Source organism: Mastigoproctus giganteus, chromosome 5 (assembly GCF_048544385.1).
Source record: "Mastigoproctus giganteus isolate SK-2022 chromosome 5, ASM4854438v1, whole genome shotgun sequence".
Classification (NCBI taxonomy): domain Eukaryota; kingdom Metazoa; phylum Arthropoda; class Arachnida; order Uropygi; family Thelyphonidae; genus Mastigoproctus; species Mastigoproctus giganteus.
Genome location: NC_143579.1, coordinates 139,733,627 through 139,760,084, shown reverse-complemented (window position 1 = coordinate 139,760,084; position 26,458 = coordinate 139,733,627). Strand labels below are relative to the sequence as shown.

General features: G+C 37.2%; 1 protein-coding gene across 2 annotated transcripts in view; it reads right to left on the bottom strand.

Moving 5' to 3' along the window:
- Positions 1-26,458, bottom strand: part of Sec15 (exocyst complex component Sec15) — a 654,019-nt gene that overhangs the window by 422,738 nt on the left and 204,823 nt on the right. For both annotated transcript variants that reach the window (XR_016546976.1, XM_090374206.1), the window contains exon 10: positions 15,865-16,068. Coding sequence is in view for 1 of the 2 variants with exons in the window: in XM_090374206.1 (XP_090230332.1) it covers positions 15,865-16,068 (204 nt within the window). In the remaining variant the exon portion in view is untranslated. The remainder of the gene's footprint in view (positions 1-15,864; positions 16,069-26,458) is intronic.

The following is a 26,458-nucleotide window of genomic DNA, read 5'->3' as shown; positions in this document are numbered from 1 at the left end:
TGAGAAAGGTAAAAATCTTTGAGACATTTGTTTTATTGCCCAAAAGTGAAGTAAGCATTAGTGGATCTTCAGTTGTGGCAGGAGTGAAGAGATTCTGGCATTCTATTACAAATTTTGTGCATTCCACAAGGATATGCTTCACTAAAAGCACTGTTTTACAGTGATCACACTGGGGGTGAATCTCCCCTCTTAAAAGATAACCATGAGTAATATTAGTGTGACCTATTCGCAGACGAGCTCCTGTTGTCAAATTGGACTGAAGCTTGAAGGCCATTGCTCAAGATTTGGCTTGATACTTCAAAGCTTATTTTCAAGTTGGTTTCGCCATGTTGATTGCCATTGGTACATGCATTTTTCCTGTATTATTCGTCTATAATCTTGATATGGAACTCTCCACTGTACATCGGGTGGTAAGTCAGCTGCTTTTGCGGCATTGTCCGCTAATTCATGTCCTGAAATTTCCATATGTCCTGGGACCCAACAGAAGTGTACAGTTCTTCCAAGCTCAGATAAGATATATAAAGAGTTTGTTATTTCTTTTATGACTGGGTGGGTGATGTTCATGGTATTTTCCAGGGCTTGAAGTACACTTAGTCAGAGAAAATTATACTGTTTTCAATATTGGAGTACTCGATATGCTTCAGTGCAACCTGAATTGCCATTAATTCGGCAGAAAATATACTGAACTCATGTGGTAGTTGGAAGGCCAATGTTATGTTCGGAAAAACTGCGGCGATTCCAACGTGGGCATCATTCTTTGACCTATCTGTATGAACTACAACAAAGTTTGGAAACTGCTCCACCACTGCAAGATACAATTGCAAGAAATTTTCTTTATGTAGTGCAGATTTATCCCATTTATGAAGGTATTTATCACATGAAGGTGGAGTAATGTTCCACGGAGCAAGGAGTAGTGGAGTGGTATTTGCGATATTAACAAAAGTCAGATTAAGTTCTTCTAGAAGATGTCTTATTCTTATATCTAACAGTCGGTTAGTAAGGCGGTTATGGTATAACCTGCTGTGTTAGGGGGTGAAAAGTAATTCCCAATTTGGGTGTTCAGGCATAGATCTAATTTTATATGCATAGCGTAATATAAGTTGTTGCCTTCTGATAGAGAGAGGGGGTTCGTGAGCTTCGGCATATAGACTATGTATTGGAGACATGTGATATGCTCCTAGAGCAATGCGCATTGCACTATGATGGAGAGGATGAAGCCAGCAAAGGACACTAGGCCTTGCTGAGCTATACACTGGTGCTCCTTAGTCAAGTTGTGATCTTATTAAAGATCTGTATAGCTGTAATAAGGTAAGGCAATCAGCTCCCCACTTTGTTGCTGAGAGAACCCGGATGATAATTAATTTTTGTTGGCAGGATGTTCTTAGTCTTTCAATATGTTCCAAAAAGGTAAGTTTATGATCTAAGGTGATTCCTAAGAATCGTATGCTGGGTTGAACTGCTATTGGTTGTCCATTCATTTGTAGTTCCGGATGTGGGTGCAGTTTATGTTGTCGGCAAAAATGGATGCACAATGTTTTTTGAGAACAAAGCTGAAAACCATTGGTTTGTGCCCATGTACTGATCTTATTTATTGCCCCTTGTAACTGTCTCTCGATCGTATTCATGTTTTTCCCATGACAAGAAATACTAAGGCATCTACGAACAGGCCTTATCGATAGTGTTTAGAAATTAGTATTAGTATTAGTAATGGCCACATGGTGCAAGAAAGCCTATGGCTTATGCTGCACCAGCCAAAAAAACAAACAAAAAAAAAAAAATATCCGATCAAAACAATGATAAAAACAAAAAAAAATAAATAAAAATATAAATAAATAAATAATAATAATTAATAAAAAAAAAGGAAATTAAACCTATCATCCTATGCACTTCCCTTACCCGAAGGTACTATCCAGATGACCTTTGAATTTCCACAAACTGTCGGCCTCTACCACCCATGAAGGCAACTTATTCCAGTAATTTATAACTCGCTGGCTAAAATAAAACTTCTTGCAGTCCAATCTAAACATTTCCCCCCATAACTTGAATTTATGTCCCCTAGTTCTAGCATCATTTATAATCTTGAAAATTTCGTCCTCATTCATCTTACTGATGCCTCTCAGAGCCTTAAACACCTCAATCAAATCTTCCTAAGGTGTCTAGTTTCCAAACTCTGCAACCCACATATTCGAAGTCTTTCTTCATAAGGACGTCCTTTTGCCGATCTCACCAGACGGGTTACCCGTCTTTGCACCCTTTCAAGAAGCTCGATGTCTTTCTTTAGGTGCGGTCTCCATACTTGAACCAGTATTCCAAGTGTAGTCTAACATAAGCCTTATATAATGGGATTATCACGTCCCTATCTCTACTTGCAAAAGTTCGATAGATCATCGATAGGACACCATGGGCCTTCCTTGCAAACCTGTTTACAATGCTCAGAGAATTTCATGTCTGACCCTATCGTAACACCCAAGTCCCTTTCCTCCAGTACTGGGTTTAGTTGGACTCCACCAAGTGAATAAGTTATTTTGGGATTACTGTTTCCCAGGTGTAATACCTTACACTTTGTTGGATTAAAGCACAGCTGCCATTTTTCTGAACATTCCTGAAGTCTATCTAGGTCTCTCTGAAGAAGCTCAGCTTGACAGTGATCATTAACTACTCTACCAATTTTAACATCTGCAAATTTAGACAACACGCCCTCTATCTCTTCATCAATGTCGTTTATGAAAATTAAAAACAACAGTGGTCTTAATACTGATCCTTGGAGAACCCCACTTCTTACATCAACCCAATCTGAGGAATAGCCATTTATCACAACCCTCTGCCTCCTGCATTGAAGCCATCCTGCTATCCATCGAAGGATCTTCCCCAGTGATTCCAACCTGTTCCAGCTTATAAAGCAATCGCTCACGTGGGACTGAGTCAAAAGCTTTGCTGAAATCTAAATAAACAATGTTGAAATTATTCCCTAAATCCGGCTCGTGAGTCACCCTTTCAAAATAGCAAACCAGATTTGTTAAACATGATTTTCCCTTTACAAAACCATGCTGAGTATCCTTGAGGATTTCAATTCGATCCAAATGATCCTGAATTCCACCCTTGATCATTGCCTCCATGATTTTCCCTACCACTGAAGTCAGACTGACAGGTCGATACTTTCCCACTTCACTCTTAGAGCCACCCTTACGTATGGGAGATACATTGGCACTTTTCCAATCCAAGGGAATCTCCCCAGAGTCTAGTGATGCTTGTGTAATTAGCCTCGATGGTTCAATGCAATCACTTGTCACCTCCCTTAAGATTATAGGATATATTCCATCAACTCCAGGAGCCTTACTGGCCTGTAGGCTCAATAGTTTTTCCTTTAAATAATCTTGCGAAATTTCAATATCATTAATTACATATTTTTCAACTTCGCTCCCACAATTTCCCACAATTTTTCATTTGTAAATATCGATGCAAAATAACTGTTGAGTTCATCTGCAACAGCAGCTGGTGTATTTAATACTATCTCCTTTCCCTTACGTAAAGGTCCAATCTGGTTTGTTCTGCTCTTCTTGGCATTTATATATGTGAAGAATTCCTTATTTCCCTCCCTCCCCCCTTTGCTCTGTTTGCTAGTGATTTCTCATAAACTGCTTTTGCCTGTTGAACCTTTTCTGTGGCTCTATTACAGATCATCTTGTAGATGTTATAGGCTTCAGTACTTTTTATTGCTCTGTAACCTTTCCATGCCACCTTTTTCTGCTAAAGTAAGTTGTTCAGCAATGGTGTTTATCGCAATTATGAAGAGTGTAGCACTGAGTACAGAGCCCTGGGGAACTCCTTGAAAAAATAGTTCGCACAGCGAAGTTTTAAATCGAACATGGAATGTTCGCTTTTCTAGGAAGTTGCGTATTAAAATCGGGAGATGGCCCCAAAGTCCATGGCAATGTAATTCGCAGAGTATTCCATACTTCCACGTGGAATCATAGGCCTTGCTGATGTCAAAGCAAACCATTACATGGTGTTCCAATCTAAGGAATGCATTCCGAATGGAATTCTCTAGTCCTACTAGTATATCTAGTGTTGATCTGTTTTGTCGAATGCTGAATTGTGCAGAATGTAAGAGATTGAAATTTTCAAGGTACCATATCAGTCGACGGTTCACCATCTTTTCGAGAATTCTGCAAAGGCAACTGGTCAAAGCAATGGGTCTATAGCTAGTAGGATTTGTCGGGTCTTTTCCTGGTTTAAGGAAGGCAAAGACTGTAGCGTGGTGCCATTGTTTATGGAATGTGTCTTCCAGGAAGAGCCTACTGAGCAGATCAAGAAGTGACTGCAGTGATTCAGCACTTAGTTCCTGTACCATCGAATAATGAATATTATCTGGTCCTACAGCACTACGCCTAGATGTTGACAAGGCTCTATATAGTTCGTGGGTAGTGAATGGTAAGTTATATTGTTCTCCTTTTGAAAAAAAGTTTAACTTTTGTTTTTCTGAATTTGCTTTGAATCTTCTGAAGGCTGGTATGTAACTTTCTGTTGCTGATGGTTTGGCAAAAGTTTCCCCTAGTATATTGGCAATTTGGGTATGGTCAGCAATGTTCTGCCCTCTCCATTCCATGATAGGCTGGAGGTGTCGTTTGATATTTACCACTCTATTTTCCTGATTGTTTTCCAAATTTTATGTGTGGGAGCTGCTTGATTGATGGTTGAAGTGAAGCGAATCCAAGAGGCCTTTTTATTACTGCATCTAACATATCTTGCTCTTACACTTTTAAACCGAATGAGATTAGCTGTGGTTGGATAGTGCCGAAAAGTATTCCAAGCTTTATTTTGGTCTCTTTTTGCTGCACGGCATTCGTCATTCCACCATAGTTTTGGGTGTTCAGGTAATTTTGAGGAGGATTTTGGTATAGCTTTTCCTGCTGCATGTAATATAGTTTTTGTGACATACTCAACCGCTTCCCTGGTTGGGGAGATTTTTGTATAATTTCAGGGTCCAGTTTAGTTAATTTTTTATGTCTCCCGGTCTGCTTTACCAATTGGCCACTGAGGAATTCTAGTAAGATGATAAGAGGGCTTATTCAGTATTTCAATTGTAATGGGAAAATGATCACTATGCAGTGGATCATTGTTTGTCGTCCACTTTAGAGTAGGATATTTAGAGTAGGATACAAAGTTGCTGAACAGATAGACAAGTCTATTGCAGTATATGTTCCGGAAGGAAGGTGAACATAAGTCGGTGACCCATCATTTAGAAGGAGAAGGTTGTTATCATCTAAACATTTTTCAATTAGTTTTCCTCTTTGGTTGATACTGTTGTTACCCCATAGTGTGTGATGACCATTTAAGTCTCCCAGAATGAGGAAATGTGTGGGGAGTTGAGCTATGAGGCTGTTTAGATCATTTTGTTGGATGGAAAGCTTGGTGGAATACATAAGGAGCAGATTGTAATATAGATGTCAGCAGCTATATGGACCGCTATTGCCTCGAGGGGAGAGTTCAGTAAGACCTGTTTGACAGGAACATATGGGTTTGTTATAACAGCTACACCACCACGTGCAGTATTTTGATCGGTTCTATCTTTTCTAAAGATATTGTAATAAGACAGTTTTGGTGTGTCTTGAAGTTTGAAATACGTCTCTTGGAGGCAGACATATTGGTGTGTATTTAGAGGTAAGGTCGTACAGGTCATTAATATTGGCACGGAAACCACGACAATTCCACTGAATTATTGTGTTCATTGTTTATCTCTTGTTAGACTTTCTGAGCATTTTTGTGGTGCTGAGGTTCTCTATTTTTCACTCTTGTCTACAAAAATGTGTAGGACAGGGTCATCTGTGGGTATTTCCTTAGTATCCATTTCCTGTTGGTGACCAGAATTTACGATTTGTTTTTCTTTGGATCCTTCGTCCGGGGAGTTGAGATTTTCGATTGGTATAGAAACTGGCATATTGACTGCCTAAGTTTGAGTTACATTGTAGAGTGTTTTTACATAGTTCGAGAAAGACTCTTTTGGGGGTACTGTTAGTTCAAGTTTATGATGCAGTTGATTGGAATTTTTTGGTGATTTGAGCATACGTAGATCTATTTGCAAGGGTTGGTGGTGAGATGATTTGCTTTGCTTCTTGACAGGACACATTATGATTGGTTTTATAAATCTGAATAAGTTTCTCAGTTTTCCAGCGATCGCATGTTCTGGCGTAAGCGGGATGATCTTTTTTGCAGTTTGGGCATATCGGTTGGGGTGCAGTACAGGTTTCACAGTTGTGTTCAACTGACCCGCACTTTGCACAAGCAGGAGTTCCCCGGCAAGCTGTCTGGGAATGTCCGTACTTCTGACATTGGAAACACCGTAGCGGGTTTGGAATATATGGTCTGACATTACAGACCTGATATCCAGCCTTAATAAATGCTGGGAGATGTGGTGTATTAAAGGTCAAAATGAGATTGCGTGTAGGAGTCAGAACTCCTCTTTTTCTGGTGGAAATTCTCTTGACCTGTATAACACCTTCTTTAAGTTCTTCCAGCATCTCCTCTTCAGACACATCTATTAAATCCCAGTCAGAGATCACTCCTTTAGAGGTGTTCAGTGATCTATGGAGTGTCACAGTAACTGGTATTCCAGCAAAGAGATTAATATTCAAGAGCCACTCTGAGTGTTTACTATTAGAGGTCTGGATCAGAATATCTCCTGACCTAAGTCTTTTTACAGACATAGGAGCTCCAACTCTGCTTTCTAATTCCTTTTGTACTCTAAATGGTGAGATTTTGCCAATTGCATTTTCACCAGTTGAGTGCATAATCAGGAAAGCTGGAGTAGGATAGATCTCAGAGTCAGTTTTCTGCTGTTTTGAAGTTCCTGAAATAGAACTATCTTTCTTTTTTGATGTCTGGGGTGTATCTGGCAGCCCAGAAAAGTTCGAGTTTGATTTAGTATTAGTATTAGTAACGGCCGCATGGTGCAAGAAAGCCTATGGCTTATGCTGCACCAGCCAAAAAAAAAAAAAAAAAAAAAAAATCCGAACAAAACAATGATAAAAACAAAAAAAAAAAATAAATAAATAAATAACTAAATAATAAATAAAAAAAAATAAAATAAAAAATAAATAAAAAGGAAATTAAACCTATCATCCTATGTGCTTCCCTTACCCGAAAGTACTATCCAGATGCCCTTTGAATTTCCCCAAACTGTCGGCCTCTACCACCCATGAAGGCAACTTATTCCAGTAATTTATAACTCGCTGGCTAAAATAGAACTTCCTGCAATCCAATCTAAACATTTCCCCCCGTAACTTGAATTTATGTCCCCTAGTTCTAGCATCATTTATAAGCTTGAAAATTTTGTCCTCATTCATTTTACTGATGCCTCTCAGAGCCTTAAACACCTCAATCAAATCTCCTCTAAGGTGTCTAGTTTCCAAACTCTGCAACCCACATATTCGAAGTCTTTCTTCATAAGGATGCCCTTTTGCCGATCTCACCAGGCGAGTTACCCTTCTTTGCACCCTTTCAAGAAGCTCGATGTCTTTCTTCAGGTGCGGTCTCCATACTTGAACACAGTATTCCAAGTGTGGTCTAACATAAGCCTTATATAATGGGATTATCACGTCCCTATCTCTACTTGCAAAAGTTCGATAGATCATCGATAGGACACCATGGGCCTTCCTTGCAACCTGTTTACAATGCTCAGAGAATTTCATGTCTCACCGTATCGTAACACCCAAGTCCCTTTCCTCCAGTACTGGCTTTAGTTGAACTCCACCAAGTGAATAAGTTTTTTTGGGATTACTGTTTCCCAGGTGTAATACCTTACACTTTGTTGGATTAAAGCACAGCTGCCATTTTTCTGACCATTCCTGAAGTCTATCTAGGTCTCTCTGAAGAAGCTCAGCTTGACAGTGATCATTAACTACTCTCCCAATTTTAACATCATCTGCAAATTTAGACATCACGCCCTCTATCCCTTCATCAATGTCGTTTATGAAAATTAAAAACAACAGTGGTCCTAATACTGATCCTTGGGGAACCCCACTTCTTACATCAACCCAATCTGAGGAATAGCCATTTATCACAACCCTCTGCCTCCTGCCCTGAAGCCATCCTTCTATCCATCTAAGGATTTTCCCAGTGATTCCAACCTGTTCCAGCTTATAAAGCAACCGCTCATGTGGGACTGAGTCAAAAGCTTTGCTGAAATCTAAATAAACAATGTCGAAATTATTCCCTAAATCCAGCTCGTGAGTGACCCTTTCGAAATAGCGAACCAGATTTCTTAAACATGATTTTCCCTTTACGAAACCATGCTGAGTATCCTTGAGAATTCCAATTCGATCCAAATGATCCTGAATTCCACCCTTGATCATTGCCTCCATGATTTTCCCTACTACTGAAGTCAGACTGACAGGTCGATAATTTCCAACTTCACTTTTAGAGCCACCCTTATGTATGGGAGATACATTTGCACTTTTCCAATCCAAGGGAATCTCCCCAGAGTCTAATGATGCTCGCATAATTAGCCTCAATGGTTCAATGCACTCGCTTGCCGCCTCTCTTAAGATTATATTCCATCAACTCCAGGAGCCTTACTGGTCTGTAGGCTCGAAAGTTTTTTCATTAAATAATCTTGCGAAATTTCAATATCATTAATTACATATTTTTTAACTTCGCTCCCACAATTTCCCTTTGTCACAAAAGGCTTTTCATTTGTAAATATCGATGCAAAATAACTGTTGAGTTCATCTGCAACGGCAGCTGGTGTATTTATTACTATCCCCTTTCCCTTACATAAAGGTCCGATCTGGTTTGTCCTGCTCTTCTTGGCATTTATATATGTGAAGAATTCTTTATCCCCCCTCTTTGCTCTGTTTGCTAGTGATTTCTCATAAACTGCCTTTGCCTGTCGAACCTTTTCTGTGGCTCTATTACACATCACCTTGTAGCTGTTATAGGCTTCAGTACTTTTTATTGTTCTGTAACCTTTCCATGCCACCTTTTTCTGCTCAAGTAATGCGGCAACTTCACTAGTCATCCAACTTGGAACCCTCCTCGTGGAGTATTTTTTTAATGGTATATACGCATTCAAGGCATCTGTGATTAATGTTTTAAAAGCGTACCACAGTTCAATTGTATTCATTCTCTGCGTGATATCTATCCAGTTAATAGAGGCCATGTAGTACCTTAAGGCATCGTAATTTCCTTTTCTGAAATTAAAACCCATTCCTTTGCCTTTTACTTCTGCTACCTCTCTCGTCATCATCCACCGTAGAACTCCGTGATCACTTCCTGCTACTGGTTCCTCTACTGTCAGCCCTGTTATGTCATCTGATTCATGTGTGATGATGAGGTCTAGGATATTCTTTTCTCTAGTATTTTCCCTGACATGTTGATACAAATAACATGTCATCTAGTTGATTTAAAAATTTTGTTCCCCATGTCGAGTTTCCTTCCCATTTACTCCAATCAATTAGAGGCAGATTGAAATCACCCATAATAAGGCATTGATGCTTACTTGCCCATTCCATTTGCATGTAGAGGCTTTTGTCATAATCTTCACAATCACCTGGTCTGTAGATTACTCCTACTCGCATTATACCTTTGTTTCCAACTATCTCACACCATACAGACTCTATACTAGCATGTGAAACGTCTGAATCCGGGAAAGCTATCGTCGCACTCAGGCTGCTTCTGATAAGAAGCATTAACCCACCACCCCTTCTATCTAACCTATCCTTCCTAAATACATTATACAAGCCGTACTGAAACTCATCATCCCCAATTTCCGGGTGGCACCACGTCTCTGTAAGCCCTATTATGTCCGCGTTACTTGTTTTAACCAGCAGTTCGAATTCGCTCATTTTATTGACGACACTTCTAACGTTACTGTATAAACAATTAAGATTTACTGTTCTTGTATATTTAACAACCCTAACACAACCCTTGAAGTTTTTTAGGCTCTCTTCCCTGGCATTAGCTACCCGCCCACGTGAAACGTTTGTGCCCCCAGAACATCTAGATAATACGTCCAGTTGGGGTAACAGATAAGAACTCTTGAGGTATGTGCAAGAGTTACTTTGACCAATATTATCAGATAAACGCGTGTCAGTATTACCCACATCCCCCCTAACTAGCAGTTTCCCTGAACCTTTAAGGTATCCTCAATAATACTGGCAAAAACTTTTGCACCACCTTTGTTTAAGTGTATCCCGTCTCTACAAAACAAATTCCTTCTACCTACAAGTGTGGGCCATGCTGATAGAAATTTACCCCCTAAAGCCTTGCAGATTCCTTCAAGTCTTGAGTTAATCCACAAGGCTCTTAACATATAATCCCTCCTATCGTGTCTGGGCAGAATTGCAGACACATAGACATTATGGCCTAGCTCGCGACATTTCCTCAGCATGGTCCTGTATTTTTCCAACAAATCGTCAGATCGTGTACGTTTAATATCGTTTGTTCCCACATGAATAATAATATTTTCTTTACCCCCTTTAAAATCTGACAGTCTGTTGGTGACATCATCAATAGTTGCTCCCGGCAGACATACCCTGGTTCTCCTCCACCTATCTTTATTACAAAAAATATTCCCCGTTTCCCTGACAATGGAGTCTCCTAATAATACAATGTCCTTTTTAACCAGAGCAGTTTGCACTTGGTTTTTCTCTTTTGAGGCTCGAATCGGGTGTGCATCACTTGGTAGATTGCTGGAGTTTTGAGTCCCTGACGAGCTCCCAGATGCATTATTTTCGAGGGCAAGCACTCGTTTTTTCAGGGACTCAAATTGTTCCCTCAGTGCACCAAATTGTAATTTAAGATCGGTGCACTCCTTACATCGATCACAAAGAAAAGAATCCCCAGGTGAGGTAGGATTAGTCACCAGGTCGACCTTGGAAAACATTCCACAGGTTCCACAACGGATTAAATCATGACTCACCCGTAAATCGCCATCTGCTATTTCCGTGTGAGTCACGATACCCTGTGACGTGTTTAAGGCAGATCTCGTAACTACCATTATAAAATTAAATAAATATCAATGAAAATAACTTTAAAAAATTATATCTATAATATTATTAAAATCAAACAGTTACAGGAAAACCTATAACAAAATAATCCAATATCTAAATAAATCAAATATTTAAAAGCACTATCCAAAAGTAAACCACTTAACTGAGGAGCCCTGTCTAAGCGCGTCCGCTCACCTCGAATGCCAACCTCGAATCGACCAAGTAAGGAACTCCAGGAAAGCTTACACTATTTACCTATCCAGTCAAGCATGAAACTCGCTTCAAAAACTATTGAAAGGTGTTAAACACGTGTCACTGGAAAATGTTAAGCCCTTTCACATCCATCGACTGTAATGTCGATGGCCGAGAAAAGTAGAGACAACAGATGAATTTGACACAATGAGGTAGAGATTTTAAGCCAGAGAAGATTGAAAAGAGGAGATTCCAAATTACCAAATCTCTGACAGGGAATATCAGAAGACATATGCATAAGTACCACCTTGGAGGCGAAAGGAGTCATGCAGCGAATAATTTGGGCAACTGAGATGAGCAATATTTGAATCAACCGATAACTGAGATTCTGTCAGAAAAAGTACATGGGGTTTGGCAGACGGCAAGTGGAAATGGACTTCACTGAGATTAGAATTGGGACCACGTATATTTGTGAAATGAACTAGGAAGTGTTTGGGAGGTTTAGATCTTTTTGCAGATAAGTGTATTCAATAGTAAGAAAAAGTGGTGGGGGGGGGACTTGCTGTATGAAGTAATGAAATTGTTGGCTATGGCGTACACATGGTAAGAATATACCCAGAGTGAATTTGACACAATGAGGTAGAGATTTTAAGCCAGAGAAGATTGAAAAGAGGAGATTCCAAATTACCAAATCTCTGACAGGGAATATCAGAAGACATATGCATAAGTACCACCTTGGAGGCGAAAGGAGTCATGCAGCGAATAATTTGGGCAACTGAGATGAGCAATATTTGAATCAACCGATAACTGAGATTCTGTCAGAAAAAGTACATGGGGTTTGGCAGACGGCAAGTGGAAATGGACTTCACTGAGATTAGAATTGGGACCACGTATATTTGTGAAATGAACTAGGAAGTGTTTGGGAGGTTTAGATCTTTTTGCAGATAAGTGTATTCAATAGTAAGAAAAAGTGGTGGGGGGGGGACTTGCTGTATGAAGTAATGAAATTGTTGGCTATGGCGTACACATGGTAAGAATATACCCAGAGTGATGCTAATCACGTAGAGATGATTAGCGTCACGCTGTTTTAATGGATACTCGCAACACGTGAGCTCACCGCAATAGCAACAGGTGGCGGCTATGAAATTATTACAGTAGTACAAAAAATTATGATATTTGGGTCCCCCATAAAATGATTATATCTACACATATATTTATTTGTCTGTAAATTGCGTGTGTTCTCTGGTTGATTTGCCTGTTTGCTGGGCGAAAAAAATCCCAGTTTCTGGGGGAGGGGGGAACCTTGCTATCTATGCCTGAGACCGACTAACTCAGCCACAGAGTGAAAAAAAGCCCACTAAAGTTCTTCACGACATCTACGGGATTCGAACCCAGGCCTTTTCCACCTGGTGTGGTGACAATACCACTGTGCTGTAGTGCAGACATTACAGTAGTACAATATGTACTACAGTTAATTTTATGCGGTTATGATTTAATACTGAATCTTTACTTTTGTTTACATTTCTCTCGACCGCAAATGGGGCCATGTACGGTCTGTAAGTGTTTGTGTGCATATATTTTGATAAATTAACTTTTTATAATAGACTAACTGTAGGCTACCATTTTTAAAACAGGATACAATTATTAGGTTATTAATTGATCTCATACTATTTACTTAATACGATTTTTTATAATTTTTTCTTTTTTCTTCTCTCGAGTTTATGCAAACATCGCCTCATGTGCAAACATCAAAAATTAATCTATTACATACTACAAAGATATATATAGGCTATGCAGTTAATCTGCAAGTTTTTTCAAATTGTCGCAAATCTCCAAAAAAGTTTCCAATATATTTATTGAAAAAAATCTGCGTATAAGTGGACCAGCACAGTTCAAACCTGTGTTGTTCAAGGGTCAACTGTATATTATAAAATATAAGAAAAAAGTATAAAAGTAGAATGCAAATTATGAATGAAATAAATGTTTCTCTCCCACCCCCCACTGCCAGCTAACATATCGTACCCCTGGAGCAGGAGGGGCAGTTTGACCATGCTACCGAAATCAACACAACATGGCATTGACGATCTGAACTGGGTACTCTAACCCAGTTCCCTTTAAAACCTCATCCTCAGGCAGGGAGGGGAAGAGATGGATTTCTGTCTCCTCCTCTCCCTGCTTCTCCCAGTGGGGACAAGCCTCACCAGACTTTGCTTGGTGGGGCTCGTCCCCACTGACCTCTTTGGGGATGCCTTCTCCATTGTCCCCATCCTTCTACTTGTTTTTCCCTCAGTCTTCAGTCTCTCTCTCTCTCACACTAAACCGACCGAGTACACCCCTAACAATGCCACCAAATTCTAATCAACGTCTAAATTCTACCGCTTTCTTGTAAATCTCTTTCAGCCTTTCCAAATTATAGTGTTAGTCTCCCCTCTTTTTTATATATATATATATATATATATATATATATTTAAAAATAACTAAATGCACACAGCATAATACGTTAAGAGTTTATTCTCTATATAATATCGGTGTAGATGCACCATAGACAACTCTTAAGAAACTACGAAGTAGTTGTTGTAGTAGGCATCGTAACAATAGTCTTCTCTATTAGTGAAGCGTTACTTATTCGAGGTAGTGCAATATCATAGCAACTCATCTTGAAGGAAGAGCACAATATGAGAAACAGAGCAAATGATGCCCTACTACAACTTAGTTTCTTAAGAGTTGTCTATGGTGTATCTACACCGATATTATATATATATATATATATATATATAGGCCTTGTCACTGAAATCCTTGGAAATTAGGGGGGTGGAGCCTGCCAGAGTATTTAAATAATCTACTGGGTGCCTGACCTGTCTCCTCATGGCAAAGTGTGGGCTATGGTGGGTCCCATTAGGGGCCCAATGGCTAAATAGTCAGAGAAACAACAGAACATAACTACACAACAAATCACTCCCCACACACTTTAAATCTCTGGCCTTCACAGAGTTCTGCGTCACAAAGAATACAATGCGGAAATGGGGGGAATCCCTGGTGCCATCAGACAACTAACACACTTTACACTTTGGACACTGAAGGAAATTACAGAAAGCCTATTCAAACAATATGCAACATGAAAATCAGACTCTTGTAACACACATAAGACAATTTTAGATGCTAATGAACTATATAATTACAATACTGAAACCCCCTTATCCAGAAAGCTTGGGGGCCAGGGGCTTTGTGGATTATGGTAATTTCTAGATTTCAGGTCCTTAGCAAGAGAAATTATCAAACAACAAATCTTATCTCCCCTTTTCAATCGTCATTTGACGATTGAAAAGGGGAGATAAGATTTGTTGTTTACACAAAGTAACAAAGCTTAATTATAAAATAAAACATTAAAAGATTCAATACTGCAGTTCTTTTTGGAAAGATGTAATAGTTAAAAGTTTCTTACAATAAATAAATTGTGCGACATACTAAAAAGAGTTTAGGGCAGAAAGCCTAAACAGGAAATTTACTAGATGAATAAGTTAGTGCGAAGCATCATTTTTGTTCGTAGTAGATCCCATTTTACTTCATAGAAATAGTAGTAGTAGAGGCATGTGATGTAAGAAAGCAAGCTTATATAGCATCAGCCAAAAAAAAAAAAAAAAAACACGTCACATATCCATTCCCTCTAAACATTTATCCAGCTCCTCCCTGAATTTATTTAAGCTATCAACTTCCAAAACGACAGATTAAAGTTTGTTCCAGCAATAAACTAACCACTGGATAAAGGCAAATGGACATCTGGACATCTATTCTCTAACCGTCTTTCCTCAATTTGAATTTATGCACCCTCAGGTTCGTAGTCTGAGCAAGAGGAATCCCATCAGAATTGAGCCTGCCCAAAACTTTCAAGGCCTTATACACCTCAATCAGATCACCTCACAGGTGCCTAATCTCACCAATCTTGTTGCCCTTCTCCTGGACACATTATGCAGACCTTGTGAGGCATTTGCATGAAAAACAAAGACAAATACAAAGTAAAACTCAGCAAAGGAGTGCACACGTACAATGTACCTGCTCCCAAGCCTGTCACTGCCATGGTTGCACTACATGAGTGCAGCTTTTAAATCTTGGACCATCCCTCCCCACATTCATCAGCTCTAGCACCATCGAACTTTCATCTATTTCCTAATTTGAAAAAATACCTGGCTGGCATCCATATTTCCACTGACAGTGATGTCACTGCTGCAGTGGATGCATTCCTGGAGGCCCAAGAGAAACTTTCTTTGCAGCTGGAATCAATGCATTGCAGCACTGGTGGCAAAAATGTTCCAAAGGAGGCTATATTGAAAAGTAACATGTTACCAGACTCCTGAAATAAATCATTCATACTCAAGTGACAATTTTCAAAAATCCTTTGTGTGTTTTATTTTAATAAATTTTCATTAAATAACCTTTCAGATTTTATTTACCAATTGTTCAGATTTTATTTACCAACTGACTAAGTGTTGTGTTGAAATTTATAGTTTTTATGGACCCTATTCCTGACTGTTATATGAAAACATGAATGCTACACATGTAATTCTTGTGTGCTGCACTTTTTTGGAACGTATGTCACATGTTATAGCAGGATGAGCTTGTAATTTGCCACAAACTACTGATCATACATAACACTGTTAACCAAATAGACATAAGAACAAACAATTACCTTTTCTAAAACTGAATCACTGTATGGGAAGACTTTTATAATAGCTTGAAATTCTTCTTTTACTTTCACTTCAATTGGGTGATAATTATCATCTTCAAATATCTTCTGAAATATTCCAGCCCACTGTTTCAACAAAATTTCATTATATCGGTTGTGAAGCTCTAGAAGCAGATCAACAAGCTGTCCAACCAGATATCCATAACTCTACAGAAAGTACCATAGAATTAAAACTAAATTTAGCATTTTTTTTTGTTTTTTTTTTATTTATTTATTTTAACTCAACCAGAAAGAATTATGGAAGAATCGGTTTTCAAAATTGGCATATCATTATACAATAAATCAAATCCCCTTATCCATTAACTGCCTGAACCCTTCTCAATATTTCTGTCATCTTGCATAGATCATAACATAGAACTAGCTTATACAATGTATATTAAATATTATAAATGCCAGAAAACAGATTCATGACCCCTTTACTTGAATAACATCAAATGGCTTTCCATATCAGTATTGAACTAAGAAAGCATTTGCATGAAGAATGATTTCTACCATTATATACTGTATTTTTCATACCATAAGATATAGTCTGTTTTAGAAAGTAAATTTTGGGAAAAAATTATTTTATTGCATATACTAAAAAACACAGATTCACAAGTGCTTACTAAAAAAAAGGGGGGGGGAAGTTAGTATAAAACTAATGTTGGTGGTGGCTTTATGGTGCAACGGCAGCTAAAGGCCATTATGATGGGTATAAAGTTAATGCATAATACGATTTACAAAGGGGGTACATTGAAAAGTAACAATCGCTGCAGTCATACTCATTATTGCTGATGTTATGATCTAAACTTTCACTTTCTTCAGGAAGTGCATTATACTGTATTTAGACAATCAAGACATATGCTGATGACATCATATATCACGAGAGACATGGGAACTATCGGGTTTCACCTATATTATGTCTCTTTCCAACATTGTTCTCTCTCCAATGGAAAATTACATTATCTTATTTTTGAATTTAGGTAAGGATTTCATAATTTACAACAATCTTCAGAGCATTTGTAATTTTGACATGAATATCATTACAAATGTATTTAGCTAAGCATTTAAAGGAAATAGCATTATTTAGAAATGTAACAGAGTAGCATCTGGGAAAAGTGTAGCATTACTATTATCCCATGTGCTATTTTTAAATTACATTTAGACTGAAATCAATCATCAAACAAGAGCAGCAAATTGTAAAAGAAGCAGGGATGCTTGTGAATCAGAGCTATATTCAGTACTATGTATTACTCTTTTTGCAGATTTATCTGTAATGGAAACATCTTCATGCTTTCATTGCAAAGAGTATAAGTAGATAAAGTGCCAATTCAGCATTCTGATGGGCTTATATGAAGGCTTAGGAAGAGGGCTGATGTATGACCTAGAAGAAATTAAAAGAGAGGGAAGTCTTCAAAAAGTCAAGCTGCCCAGCACAATGGTGGAGACTACACTTATGTATCACACAACACAATGAAATCCTCCACAGCAAAAAATCACTGTCAGCAGTAGCTAGCAAAATTTGGATCCTTATATACCCTAGTTAATACAGTTTTGTGGATTTTTTGACACCAATAAGGTACATTTTTTTTTATTATTATTTAAAATATAATTATTTTAATTATTTTCAAAATCTGTATTGATAAAATTAAATAATAATAATTAAAAAAAAAATTCACTGCTTACCTGAGATGAAACAGTTTAGTAGGCTTAAAGCATTTCACATAATGGCATTGTTCATTGCTCAAGTCATCTCTACACTTTCATTAAGTTTTCAATTAAATTTGAATATTAGATATACAAAAAAATGGTATTCAAATATTTCTCCCCTCATAAATTAAAAGATGAGTCAAAGAAAAGAAATATACTAGTATCCAAGAGAAATACTTCTAGGTTAACATCTAGAATTTTAATAACTCACCTACATTTTATTCAAATAGTGTCACACCTTTTTAATTTAAAAAATTCTCATATTAATTTATATGATTAAATATATATGAAATTGAATAAAAATAATTGATAATAATAAAAATGGGATTTAATTTGACATGAGTTCCCAGAACACACCATGTTGCCAGGCTACATATAACGAATTTTGAATAAAATTACAGTAAAAAAACTCAAATTAGAATTTAAAAAAACAAAACAATGAAATAACACATGGACACTTATGATAAAGGTTAAACTGTACACATTTATCCTCATTCCTGATTTTTAAAAATCACCTATATATATATATATATATATATAATATATATATATATATATATATAAAGAGTGTATTAATATATATATATATATATATATATATAAGTTTGTATTAATATATTGAATAAAGTATGTATAAATGGATGTGAAAATTACACAAAGTGCCAGAAACTAGAAGGGTGAGGATAGTAGAAAAGGATTTGTAGTAGATATGAAAGGTGAAAGAATGTTAATATCCTAAAATTTATAATTAATTAAGAAAATTATGGGCTGAATTAAAAAGCCAATAGAAAGTAGGCAAACAGTAAAGTAAAATTAGTACAGTAAAATACAAATAAAACAAAAATAAAAAAATAAATAAAACAAAAAATAAAAAGTGGTACTGCTGTCATAAGATATGGGGGGGGACATATTTAGATAAAGGTCGAATATAAGTAAGGCAAATATGCAGAATCTGATGTCAGCTGATGCAAATATTGATACATGATCAGCTATTTTATCCGGGGACCAACACCTGACCATTTATCAGGAACTGTTTCTATAACTGTCCATAGTAGTAGAAGAAAGGTAAATTTACGAAAGGTCAAAAAGGAACAAAAATGTAATTAGCGCATTAGCATTAGTAGAGGCATTTGATGCAAGAAAGCAAGCTTATGCAGCATCAGCCAAAAAATAAAATAAAATAAAATAAAAAAAGAAAAGAAATAAAAAAAAAAAAAAGAAAAAAGAAACCACTTCCACTTCACCCCTCTGTTCGTTCAAAATACCTGTCCAGCTGAGCCTTAAACTTATTTAGGCTATCAACTTCCACGACAAGGGATGGAAATCTGTTCCACCAACCAACCACCTGCTGGCTAAAGGCAAATTTCTGCACGTCTATCCTACATCTGTCTTTCCTCAATTTGAATTTATGCCCTCTCAGCTGATTATTCTGAGCGAGAGGAAAAATCCCATCAGCATTGAGCATGCTCAAACCATTCAAGGCCTTATACACCTCTATCAGATCACCTCGCTGGTGCCTAGTCTCCAGACACTGTAATTTGCAAAATTTAAGCCTTTCTTCGTAAGAGCACCCCTTTGTTCCATTCACTAATCTTGTTGCCCTTCTCTGTACTCGTTCCAGCAGCTCTACATCCTTCTTGAAATGAGGCCTCCAGACCTGTATACAGTACTCTAGGTGTGGCCTGACCATTGCCTTATACAAGGGAATAATCACCTCCTTATCCCTGCTAGAAAAATTTCTATATATCATTGACAATACACCATGAGCTACTCTTGCAGCTCGTCTACACTGCTCAGAGACCTTCATATTTGCCTGCACAACCACCCCCAGGTCCCTTTCATTCTCTACCACTGTCAGTGTAGTACCACAGAGTTGATACATTGCTCTAGGGTTGCTGTTTCCCATGTGTAGTACTTTACATTTGTCAATGTTAAACTTCATTTGCCACCTCTCAGTCCATCTGCTCAACCTTTCCAGATCCTGTTGCAGCAGCATAGTGTCAGTAGTGTCCTTGACAACCCTGCCTACCTTTGTATCGTCTGCAAACTTTGACATTAAGCTTGATATACCATCATCAATATCATTTATGAATACAGAAAACAATAATGGACCCAACACTGAACCCTGAGGGACTCCACTAATAACATTAGTCCACGACGAGCAGTGTCCATTGATTACCACTCTCTGTCGTCTCCCCCTCAGCCACCCCTTTATCCATAGCAGCAATTTGCCTCCAATGTCACACTGCTCCAATTTGTGCAGCAGTCTTCCATGTGCAACAGTATCAAAAGTATCAAGTATATAATATCAAAGTTATTCCCTGCATCCAGTTCCTTTGTGACTGCATCATAGTATCCAATCAAATTGGTCAGGCAAGACTTCCCCTTAACAAAACCATGCTGTGTCCGAGCTATAACTGAAGTCTTGTCTAAATGATCCTGCAGTGCTTCTTTAACTAGTGCCTCCATTAATTTTCCTGGAACAGAAGTTAAACTCACAGGTCTATAATTACTTGTGTCAGCCTTTGATCCTCCTTTGTGAATTGGGGTCACATTTGCACATCTCCAGTCTGTGGGTACCTCCCCTGAGTCCAAGGAAGCTCTCATAATTATGGCTAAGGGTTTGCTTACTTCCTCTGCTGCCTCCTTTAATATAACTGGATAGATCCCATCCACCCCAGGTGCCTTTCTTGTGTTTATCTTCAACAATTTCTCCTCCACTTTACTCTCAGTTATTACAAGATTCTCTAGCTTACTGCTGGAGAATCTTGTAATAACTAGTAATAACTTGTAATAACTGTAATTATTACAACCTTATCACTTGTCTACCATCTATTAATTTTGATCTACATTCTTTTTACCACCACTTTGTTCGTTACTTTTTATTTATCTATGAACTAGTATATGTTTATTTTCGTAATTTGTATGCCTTTATTACGGTAAAGTCCTACTATTCCAACTGCATTTCTTTTTCCAACACTAATCGTTCACTTTCTTATTATACTTTCGGTTTCATTTTAGATTCATTTCTCGCATGTTTCGACTTATATATTTTCCCCTTACAATAACAAGCATTTGGTATTAGCTCCCTTTTATACTAACGCTTACAAAACCAGAGCCTTTACTATAAGGTTGGGCTTCACAACCCCACCTAGCTTAGCGTTATTTAATAACGTTTTCGGCGAAGGTAAAAAAAGCCAACACGAAAATGACGAGAAACGTTGGATAACTTATGCGGATAATTAGTTTCTCGATACGGCACTCTAGCGCTGCTCGCTCGGTAAATAGACGGTAGGTGTTATCGGTCTAGAGCAAAGTCAAGAATGATATATTGATTGACAGATAGGCGTGGCAAATGATGTGCAGATTGGTGCACGAACACAACACACAATAACATCGGGTTAGTATCATTTTAGTAGCACTCAGAAGCACTAATGAACGCTTTCCATAATGGTGAAAACAAGGTCAGGTTACCTCCACTTGAATCCCATGGGAAGGTTAGATTACCCCCTCCATTTTGGGAAGGGTTCAAGCACCCCTCCCAAAATGGAGGGTGTAATCTAACCTTTTTTTCTTTAGAATCATGTGGACCAGCACATGATTCTAAAGAAAAAAGTTTATTAAGTTGTTTATTAACAAAATATTATTTTTTAATTACTGTACTTTTATTTTTAAAGACACTTGTATGGAACACACATATCATAACGTCAATCAACACCTCAACAGCCATTCACTATATATAATCTTTCTTTCCTTATATTATTTCCTAACCTAACGTTTAAGGTTAGCTCACTAAATATAAGGAAACCGTTTCTATTATTTCCTAACCTACCATTTAAGGTCAGGTTACGAAATATAACGAAAAATAAAGAAACCTTTTCCTTTGTTCGTAACCAAACCTAAATCAACAGTATAGTAAAAACACTCAAGAACACCAAAAATCTGCTTTTAATAATGAGGAAAAAACAATGAAGAACATAAAAATCAACAGAACAAAACTTTTATTAATTTACTTTTCATCAAAATATTGACCAACGTTTTATTTTCCTTACAAATTCCTTCCATCTTTAAAAGATTCATCGCTACCTGTTTACCATTCATTACAAAATTATTATGCACCGTTCTTTACTCATAAATACATTATAATGCCAACCAATGATTACACAGTAGCTTGTCCTCTGTCGAGCCCACCACCAATCATTTCATCGTTTGCCACGTCCATATGTCAATCAATATATCCTTCTCGATTTCAGCTCCAGACCGATAACACCTAACGTCTGTTTACCGAGCGAGCAGCACTAGAGTGTCCAGTGTTGGGAAACTAATTTTCCACGTAAGTTATCCGACGTTTCTCGTGTTGGCTTTCTTTACCTTAGCAACTTTTTCTTTGCTTTTTATCTTTCTGCTATCTATTTCTACCATTCTTCCCGTTAATAAAACTATTAGTGCATACGAGGGTGATACAAATGTTCCTACTATCCTACTTCTATTGCTATTTTTCGTCATTATTTATTTAAATACTCCTGTTTCCATTCCCTGTCCTCAATTTAATACCTCACCCTATACCATGTGCTTGTTCCAAATTATTGAATTATCATATTATTGAATTCCACAATCTCCACAAAATTACAACTTTTAAATCCTACACAAAACTACTTATTTTTACCTTAATAAATGACACTGCATTGGGACTACCTTGTCCATACTGTAGAAGAATGTGCTAATTACATTTTTGTTCCTTTTTGGCCTTTCGTAAATTCACCTTTCTTCTATTACTATGGACAATTATAGAAACAGTTCCTGATAAATGGTCAGGTGTTGGTCCCCGGATAAAACAGCTGATCATGTATCAATATTTGCGTCAGCTGACATCAGATTCTGCATATTTGCCTTACTTATATTCGACCTTTATCTAAATATGTTCCCCCCCCATATCTGATGACAGCAGTACCACTTCTTACTTTTTATTTTATTTTAATTTTTATTTTATTTGTATTTTACTGTACTAATTTTACTTTACAGTTCACCTACCTTCTATTGTCTTTTTAATCCAGGCCATAATTTTCTTAATTCATCATAACTTGTGGGATATTAATATTCTTTCACATATTCACTATATTTCCTTTTCTACTATCCTCACCCTTCTAGTTTCTAGCACTTTGTGTAACTTTCACATCCATTTATACATACTTTATTCAATATATAAATAGAAACTTATATGTATTCTTGCATCCTTTAATGTTGCTTTGCACTTTTAGGTGTATCTGTCATACCTGACTTATTAATCTTTCATTAACTGAAACTGAAAATATATATATATATTAATCATTAATACAATGACTTTAATGTACTGAAATAATATATTGTATTTTTGGACTAGTGCTATTATGGGTATGCAACAATAAGACATGTATATTTTCCTTCTGTATATTATGAAGACTAAATGCACAAGGCATAATATGTTATGGGTTGAAATTAACTATATAATATCGGTTTATTAACTACATAAGTAGTGTAACAGCATCGTTTGATTATATCTCATATTGTGGCTACCTTCACAACAAGATACCAGGTATTGCACTACTTCGAATAAATAACGCTTCTCTAGTAGAGGAGACTACTGTTATTTATTCTCAGTGGGCACCACCACCCCCAGATGCATTTCAGAGCTTGTTGGCTCACTCATTGGTGGGCGGGCAGGTATCCTGATAATGCAGGATATTATATTTTATATATATATTATAGTTTATTGTATATATATTAAATATATTATATTATATATTATATAATATATAATATTATATAATATAATAGGATATTAGGGTATTATATATTATATTATATATTATAGTTTATTATATAGTTAATTTCAACTCATAACATATTATGCCTTGTGCATTTAGTCTTCAAAATATTATCATTATCTTCACCATTTGGCATCTCTCATATTGTGCAATTAACTTCGCAACCGTGATGGTATGACCGCATTATCAGGGTACCTGCCTGCCCACAGATGAGTGAGCCAACAAGTTCCAAAATGGGTCTGGGTGGTTGTGCCCACTGAGAATAAATAATTTCACATATAAATAGTAGTACCCTAGATCTATAATCCTTCATAAATATCTATTCTAATATATATATATATATATATATATATAGGGTTAATCTGGGCCATAAGAGGTGGATACTTAAGCCCACGACTACGGTGGCAATCTTGAAATCTAACGCAGCTTAACTCATTCACTTTTTGGTTCAGTCAGCAATGTGCAGCACAGTAAGTCCTTGGAGCCTTCGATTTTTTTTTTTTTTTTAACATACTCTTAAATAAGTAATTTTGAATTAATAACTTTTGCCCTTTTTAAAAACATTCTTAATTAATAACAGTTACTTAATTTTCATTATAACTGTTATTTTTATTATTAACATTTTTATTATTAATATATTTATAGTAAAGGTAACATAACGTAGATGCCACAGTCAACTGTATACATTTAAATAAATTCATTTTGTTTTAATAATTTTTTGGCCACAACACTAAAATATATGTACAGGAAACTATTGACATATTAAAGGCTGTATATATAGACTATTTCAGCATAATTTGCTGAAATAGAGAAATGGTTTGGCATTCTGAAGAGATACCATTTCCCATATAGCCGTTTTTTTTTTTTTTTTTTTGTTTTTATGCAAACCCCAAACACGAAAGGTATTAGAACCTAATAATACTTAGTACCATGCGTGGGTTGGAGGTCGAGGAGACGAAAGAAGATATTTGTTGACATTGCCCTTGAACTTCTGTAGATTGTAACTTTCAGGAAATACGTATGAAGGAAGGTTGTTCCAGGAAACGGCAGTTGAATGAATAAATGAGGAAGATGAAAAGTTGGTTCTGTGAGTTTGAAGTTTGACAGTAAATGGATGTTGGCTGGTGGCTGCACGTGTTCAGACTGTTTTGAAAGAAAGATCAGGAATTACAGAAGCTAATTCAGAAGACCATGCCCATGGAAATATCTACAGAAGAGGCATGCAGCAGAAACAGTACATCTATGAGTCAGCGAGTGGAGAGACTCTGTTAGAGATGAATAATTAATTAACCTAACTGCCCTCTTCTGAATAGAATAAAGAAGCTTTAGAGAGATTTTTGGGACACCACCCCCAGATGTGGGAACAATATTCCATGGTAGGGAGGATTTGCGATTTATACAGAGTGAGCAGCTGTTTGGAAGAAAAGTAACGACGAGAGTGAAAGAGAAAACCAAGTTTTTTATATGCAGAGGAAGCAATATTTGTAATGTGCTTGTGACAAGAAAGATTAGAAGTCAGGGTAATCCCCAAAAGAGATATATCATTTTGCTTAGAAATCGGAGTGTCACCAAAGATAAGCATAGGAGCAGAAGAATCCTTTTTGTGAGATATAAGACAAGAGTGAATTTTAGAAGGGTTGAAATCAACTAGGTTGTCTTTGCCCCACTGGAGAATTACCTGAAGATCAGCATTTAAGGAATTGGTAGCAGATATTCAAGAAGTTGAAGCTGATTGAGCAGGACAAGGTTTCTCAAAATGGAAAGTGGAATGCAATGTGCTATCATCGGCAAAACTATGGATAGGATTTCCAGTCAATGGAAGAAGGTCATTAATATACAAGAGGAAAAGAGTGGGGGAAAGAACTGAACCTTGGGGGACACTGGCATTAGTGGAAAAGTTAGAAGACAGAGAGCCATCTACCATTACCCTCAGTCAGCGATCAGAGAGAAAATTGGATAACCAATTACAAAAAACAAATGGCAAACCATATGATGGAAGCTTGTTTAGAATATCTTTATGCCAAACACGATTGAAAGCCTTTGAGATGTCAAAAGCAACTACCTGTATTTCACCGAACCTTTCCATTGAATTAGTCCATAAATGGGTAACATAAGAATATCACCAGTGGATCGACACTGACGGGATCAATACTGGCGATCATTGATCAGATAGAAGTTTTCTAGGTAGTTTAAGAGTTGGCAGTTAATTAATTTCTCCATTACATTAGAAAGAGTAAAAGTATTTGCAATGGGATGATAATTGGATGGGAGGGATTTTTCACCCTTTTTAGGAACTGGCTGGATATGAGCAAATTTCCAAGCAGAAGGAAAAAAACACCTTTGCAATAAGAAAGTGAAAAAAGGCGGCAAAGAATAGGAGTAAGTTCAGGAGCACAGGTTTTGAGAACAAGTGGAGAAATGCCATCGAGACCTGGAGCTTTCTTAGCATCAAGATTTGTCAAAATCCTTCTGACATCATTTTGACAGAAGACCACAGGAGGCATTGAATGGAGCGTGTTGGGAATGGTAGGTGGTGTTTTATCAAGATCATTAATACATGAGTTGGAAGAAAAATGTGATGCTAGCAGGTCAGCTTTATCCTTGGCTGAAGTGACAACAGAACCATCTAGTTTGGACAGAGGTGAGAGCTGAGACGGGCAAAAGTTGCGGCCAACAGCTTTGGCAAGAGACCAGAATGCCCAGCTACCATTAGGGCAAGAAGCAAGTTTTCTACTCTTAGTATGTTCAAACTCTAGTTTAGACTAATTAATAACTGCGTTGCAGGCTTTGATGTAGGCAGAAAATGAAACTGAAGAATTAGAAACAAGCCACTTACGATATGCAACTTTCTTCTCTTGAACATCCTTAGCACATTTATTGGAAAACCAAGGTTTAGAAACGGGAAGAGATTTTAAAGTGGAGTGTGGGATAAAGGATTCCATTCCTGCAAGAATAATTTCACTGACATAATCTGACCAAACGTTGACATCAGAAGTTTTGAAACAGTAATCCGACCAAGCAAAAGAAGAAAAGAAATCTCGCAG